The sequence below is a fragment of the Vespa mandarinia genome, chromosome 1, assembly GCF_050613455.1.
Source record: "Vespa mandarinia isolate Hongniang chromosome 1, ASM5061345v1, whole genome shotgun sequence".
Classification (NCBI taxonomy): domain Eukaryota; kingdom Metazoa; phylum Arthropoda; class Insecta; order Hymenoptera; family Vespidae; genus Vespa; species Vespa mandarinia.
The window spans coordinates 7,340,489-7,347,500 of record NC_140810.1 but is presented as its reverse complement, the minus strand read 5'-3'; the positions used below and the strand labels follow the sequence as shown (position 1 = coordinate 7,347,500).

Sequence of the window (7,012 nt, the reverse complement as noted above, 5' to 3'; positions counted from 1 at the left end):
AATTTATATTTTCAGAATTTCATACTTTCTTCGATAATTCTCGATAATGTATGTACTTCATTTATTTTCAGATCATTCGTGTAATAATTTAAAACGTTAATTAAACCTTTCACGATTTTCTTCTTTCTTTTTTCAAGATAACAAAAAGAAACAAAAAAAATCTTACGACTTTCGTTAATTTCGTTAGTATCAAGCACGACACACGATAGGCACGAACGTTTAAAGCAAAAGCCAAGACGAATTGGTCCCAACGAACGAGTCCGGCTGATAAGTTCTCTGTTCACTATGTTCCTCGTGAATACTTCCAGGGTTTCTCTCGCGATTTCATCGATTTTTCCTGATGCATTCCTGCCAAGTAAGACGACGTCTTACTGCGAGCAAGAAATATCATCGCGGCATTGAATTCCGGGCCAATACGAGCGCACCCCTCATCAACCTCAATTAAACTCCACCGTCTCGCACTTATGCTCACTTCGCACCCGAGGCGCTCTGAGTGCTGCTGGTGTTAAGTCACTACATATTATTGGCCGAGCGAGCAAACTTCACTCAAGACGGTTGCTTTCTTTAGCCGAGATGCCCGAAAAAGTCGAGCTTATCGCGAGTTCAAAGTTCTAAACTTTATCAATTCTGCGCAATTGTATTTTTAATCAGCCTATTGTAACCTGTATCGAAGTAACATCTTGTGATAAATTTATACGTTATTTCCAACTTTGCAAATGAAAAGACGGAAAGCATTGATTTGATTGTTTAAGTTTATTTCTCCCTTTCTTTCTTTCTTTCTTTCTTTCTCTCTTTCTCTCTCTTTCACTCTCTCTCTCTCTCTCTCTTTTTGTGTCACCTTTTACGATTCTGTAATATTCACGATCGTTTGATTTTCACGAGTAGAAAAAATCAAGAGCTTCTAGTTAGTCCGCAATTTTGATGGATCTTCCACGAAAGATTATGTTCTGTCTTCTTTTCTGCATTGTCCAAAGCAAAAAAGAGAAACGACTACTCGACGCCATCCTTGTCGTTTCTTCTCTTCGTTTACGGCTACTCTAGAGTTGTAGCTTAGGCCATTACGATTCTACTGACGTCGTCTTTTTCACGCGGATAAACGACCAACGTAAAGGTCTCCAGTAGTTCTCTCTCTCCTTCTCCTTCTCTTTCTCTCTCTCTCTCTCTCTCTCTCTCTCTCTCTCTTTCTCTTTTTCTCTCTAGTCTCAACAGGCAGAGGGAGAGATCACAAATCCTTTCCTGCTAGACTGACCCTTGAGGTGTGACCATGCTCCTTGAGAAGAGGACACGATTCAATTCTACTATGATTTCTACGATTCAAATCTCCCGCCAGACATGTCTTTGAATGTCTCAACCAGGATTATGCATCATCTCGTACTCACTATGACGACCGTTGAACTTCAATACTCAGTTCGATTCCAAAGCCGACTTCTTGTCGCGAGATCAGATTTATATATTCTTTCATGGCGTGAAATGAAAGAATTGACAATGTTATTCTTTGAACTTGGTACCAAGTACGACATTTATGATATATATTTCTCACATGTCCAAAACATATCTTTGACGAAATAGCTTGATGAAAACCTTTTGTGCAAATTCCTTTGTAAGAATCAAATAACTTGATTCACTGGTTATCAGTTTTCGTTGTTTTTCCTTTCTTTCCTTTGTATGAAAAAGAAATCTACTTTATTTTCATATTTTCTCAGTCATTATATTATGAACATTATTGTCACGAATATCGGAACAAATCGAAAACGTTTTAGGTAAAAACAGTAAAATCTAAATCATCGTGAGTCATCGACACATGAACGAGTAAGCGAGCGAGCGCAGCTGCAGCCTCGTAGTATCATGCTAAATGATTATCACTTAACGCGAGCAACTAGTTAGGCACGCGCATCGAGAGATTCTCTTAACGAGAGAGAGAGAGAGAGAGAGAGAGAGAGAGAGAGAGAGAGAGGGAGAAAGAGGAAAAATGTTCGCGCCTAAAGACAAGTTCTTCGATTTAAATCCATTCCAGTTTTATGTAGATAATTATTCTCCATAAATCTATTTCGTTCTTTTTTCGTAATGAGTGGGATATTATGGGATATTAGGAAGAGATAAGTTACATACAGATCATTATATTCTTATTGGAAAATATGATGATTATAAGAAATACGTAAGTTTTATTTAATTGTCTCATTCTACTTATCGATTTTCGTTGAAGTGAAATTTTTACATATATTAAAATCAAAAGCAAAAGAAAAAATGTTGAAATAAATAATTCATTACATTTCATTCAACCTATTAAGACTTTCATAAATCTTTCATATGGTAAGACGATCATCTTATCCGTAAAGTCAATCGTAAATTCAATCAAAAATCAATCCGTGAGTTAGTAAATTAGAAGCATGTGAATATACTCGCTGGCGGTCCAATGCCTCACATTATAAAGTCAGGCTAATCGTGGAATGTCGGCTATATACAATTGGCTTTTTGTACGGTCTTAGATTCGGCGGGTATATCATTTCATTAGCCCATTAAACAATTACGGCTAAGCACGGTACAACACTTGTACAACATACACCTACTTTATATAGGCTCATGTCTATAACCATTCGTGAATGCGTTCTTTGTAATTGGCTCCAAGTTTCTCTGGTTGCTTCTGACGTTGCCCCAACACGTGGTTTCAAATTCTACGGAGTCTCTTCCTCGGATAATTCTATTTTTAAATACGATCTCCCGATATTCTTTCTTTCTATCGTTCATAAAGGATCCTTCGATCATTTTTTGCGAAATTGATATTTGCGAGTCCATAGAAAGAAGAGAAGAAAATATGCGGAAAAATTTGCATCGATCTGAGACGAGTGAAGATACACAAACGAATTAAATTGTGGTCAATGCACGAGGTGAATGCATTGTCGCTCGACCCTGATTGCCGCTGGCTGTCGTCGTACTGGCAGAGATAACTCAATTGCTGAACATCCAATCCTACTAAAGTTCCTTCGAGATAAGTTAACGTTAACTCTCAACGATCCGTTTACGTAGTATTAGAATGATTATGAGATCAGTTAAACATGAAGGTAACTGAGGATATTTTGGAAATAGTTTTTCGTTAAGTACGATACCTTTACGGTATCTATTTTCTTAACGATGATCAAATCCTTTGGTAACGTTTGTAATGTAAGATGAAACGCGGTTCCGATGCGTCATTGCTCGCGATCATAGTCATCGGGATCGGTTCAAGTGGTGTTGACCTTAGCTTGTTCCCTTTACATCTTAGCTACTCGTTACCGATTCGTGGGAACATCATCAACAGATTCTATATTAAATTCTCTTTTCATAAAAGATCTCTGTGTCTTTTGAAAATTAGCCGATATTTCGATTCGTTTAGTCTAACAATTAAATCTTTGCTATACCAACGTCAATTATTTCACTTTTTAGAAGAGATTTAGAATCATAGAAACGAGCTAATAACTATCGGACCGGTATATTTTAACTATTGAAGGAAATACTACGAGATCCTCAATAGGCAAGTTTGCCAGGGACTTCGATTTGAGCGTTTATTTTATGCTTCGTTGGTTAACGTTCCTCTATACCTTTCTTTCGTACGGTAAAGAGAGAGAAAGAGAGAGAGAGAGAGAGAGAAAGAGAGAGAGGAAGAGAGAAAGACACACAGACAGAGACAGAGAAAAGAGTAGAGTAGACGTCGTTGACTTGGAGAACGCGAGGGAACACGTTCTTGCTTCTCCTTCCTCCGTCGACGTAGACTACTCTGCTGTGGCAGTTTTTAAACGCGTCCGATACTCCCAGCAAGAATTCAACGAAGAATCCCTCGTATAATCTTTTATTCCACCGCCGCTATGTAGTTTCTTTCTCTCTTTCTCTCTTTCTCTCTCTCTCTCTCTCTCTCTCTCTCTCTCTCTCTGTCCCTGTCTTTCTCTTTTCTTTTCTTTTTCTCTTCATCTTTCTTCCTCTCCTTTATTCGTTCATGCATTTTTGCAGTCCCCGACTCGATTTTCTTTTACCATCAGATTCTCTTCTCGTATAAGTTAACAAAAAAAGGATTTGATACACTGATCCTGCCACGATCACGAGTTTCTCTCTGAATTCTTTATGAAACGTACATTTTACAATCTAACAACGAAAGATGTATTGATCATCGTATAATGCAAAAATTATGAGAAAACGTTGTCTTAATAAGTACCTATATATTTATATACCTATCTATCTCATACCGTAGAAAAAGAGACTGGGTTGATAATGATCCCCGAAAGAACAAAGTTACCGGCTCAAAGATGCTCGATGATAACTTGTGCAGACGCCGTAAGAAGAATTCTATCGTCGCTTTATCAAAAGTTCCACCGAGACTTGCCGTACCATTGGCCTGGATTCTCGTGTGAGTGCTCTGGCCGAACCGATCTTATTAAGGCCTAATTAGCCGTTTAACAAGGTATATTTAACTCATGGTGTGCGTACGTTATATCCACATAAGAGAAAGAGTGAGAGAGGGATAGAAGGACGAGAGAAAAGAGGAGGACGCCGTTAAGTTTTCGGTATAAAAATAAATAAGCTGTATTCTCGTCGTTCCCCCCGAGTCAATCCGCGCCATTTAGCGGCATAATCGGACTCCCCTTTTATCTTTTATCGAGCAATCCAAGGCAAACGCGGAGAGTGCTTATCAAAGTGAACTACGTATATAGAACTAATCCGTCTAATTTGTTTATTAAATCGACAGATTCAATGAGACGCAGGTAAAACATTTGATACCGGTGCAGTTTGAATGTATGTCTGTGTTTGTACGTGACTATCGTCCGTTTTTACATTATTTTATAACAATAGAAATAGATAACATAGTCGATTATATACTTTTATGTATTATGAGAGCAGTTAATGAATGTCAAAAGATCTTAAAGAATAAGATAGAAAGATATTAGGAGAAGTAAGTTAAGCTCTATGGGTATAAAATATCATACTATTATCGAAAAGAAAAGAAAAAGAAAGTAAAAGATGAGAAAGAAGAAGAGGTACGTAACTGTCATCTTTCGGTAGAATAGTTGCTGTAAATCATTCCAGGAAAGAGAATTCTCTGACAATGTTGAACGGTCTATACCTGAATCTTTCGTTCGACGATGGTGTAGGGACCTGAACGGAACACCACCTGCTTAGTAATGTTTGCTAGCCTTTATATTCTCCATTCTTAGAGTAACGAGCGACGAATCGAAATTTATGATCCATTTATATCTATACCGATAGTAACTTTGAGGATCATTTTTGTTACTACTTTTATCTTTACTTCTAACGTATACATAAATACACGATGAACATAAACCGAATATGGAATGGGAAAAATTTTTGTTACGCATTCCAATCGTTCGTTTATCTTTCGCACGGTCAAGCTCATAGGTAGCAAGTCTGCTTTTTTCTATTAGTTTAGCAAGTACCGTTGCTTCCACTTCATACGGTGAAACGACACAAAAGGTAAAAAAGGAAGAGACGATAGATGGTCTCAAGAGACTCACCTCTTTCCTCGATGACGTCCGCCTGATCAGAGTAGATCAGCATAAAGGAGACGTAGAGGACGAAGATAGTGCCCAGTCCCATGTTTAATCCTGTATCCAGAGCGAGGACGCAAGAAGGAAGAGACTCTGCTTCTTCGCAAACACCTTCACGAAGATCCTCGCATATCGACTACTACACAAACACCGCACATGTGGACGTTACTACACTCCCGTAATATACACACAACAATGAAACTCTCGCGTCTTTTCGAAGAAGAAAAATCTTCAAGGCGGATAACGAGTATACGTACATCGACCTATCCTTCTTCTTCTATTTATTTATATTTAATTTTTTTTTTCCGAGCAATGATGACACTTGCTCGATACACTTGATTTCAAACTTCGCGGTCTCTTTTTCCACCTTTCTTCGTTCGTCTTGTCTTAACATTCCTCGTAATTTTTATCGAGGATAAATGGAATGATGAATCTCCTTTCTCTATTCGTTCCTTCCTTTTTCAACATACTAGTGAAACACTAGAGAAATTCACGACGATGGATTGAATCTTGGTTTGTGTACGTGTAATAAGTAAGTAAAAGAAACACTTTGTAGAAAAAATGTCCGACGATAATACGAAATTTTTTGTTGCCAATTTCACTAGTATAAATCCCGACACAGAAGATAGGAGAGGTCGACGTGCACAAGAAAGAGACGCGTTTCGAGCGGTGGGTAAGGTGTCGCGGCGACCACCTTGTCGACCGTCTTCGCGTCGGGGGCAACTGCTCTTACTCCCACGCTAGTCGACTCAAGAATACGCGCGCCTTGTCAAAGACCAGCGAGGTTTCGTTTAGAGCGCGACAGACGGCGCCACCGGCGGGGCCGATTAACGACGCCGTCGAACTCTCACGGAAATTACCGGACTTTCTCGAAGTCGTTTCTATCTCTACTCAAGTCGTTCTTCGTGGATACACATGTAATTTCATCCTTTAATTTCTTTTTTCTTTTTTTTTTCTTTTTTTTTCTTTTTTTTTCTTTTTTTAATTCGATCATTCATATTATTAATCTCATATTTTGCATGTCTCATAACGAAATTTCTTCAGTTCTCTTTCGTACGGATTCATGTCGTTTGTAATTCGTTAATTTTGTACTATCGTTATAATTTGAATTTTGCAACGGTCCACTTGATCCAACGATCAACCGAGAGAAGAAAAAATGGATAACGACGATGAAAGCAACGAAGTTGGAATGACGTACTGGTTAAAGAAAAAGAGGATGTAGCGAGAAAGCCGTAAGTAAGTTTCCGATTATGCCAAAACGCAAAAAAAAAAGAAAAGAAAAAGAAAATACATATGTGTGTACGTGCATACGCGTACACGATCGATCATTGCAAATCAGAGAGGGTAAATGCACTTACGTACGATGCCGTCGATTCCCCGAAGACGCGTCTCGTTTTATCGTCGCAAAAATCGCCGAAGGGAACTGGTTTCTCGTCATTGAAACACGTACGCGATCGAGTGTTGTACGTGCGATCGCTCGT

At 38.5% G+C, this 7,012-nt stretch overlaps 1 protein-coding gene across 3 annotated transcripts in view; it reads right to left on the bottom strand.

Moving 5' to 3' along the window:
• Egfr (epidermal growth factor receptor) overlaps nucleotides 1-6,302 on the bottom strand; it is a 119,557-nt gene extending 113,255 nt beyond the window's left edge. For all 3 annotated transcript variants that reach the window (XM_035878217.2, XM_035878219.2, XM_035878220.2), the window contains exon 1: nucleotides 5,499-6,302. Coding sequence is in view for 1 of the 3 variants with exons in the window: in XM_035878220.2 (XP_035734113.1) it covers nucleotides 5,499-5,580 (82 nt within the window). In the remaining 2 variants the exon portion in view is untranslated. The remainder of the gene's footprint in view (nucleotides 1-5,498) is intronic.
• Nucleotides 6,303-7,012: the final 710 nt, after the last annotated feature.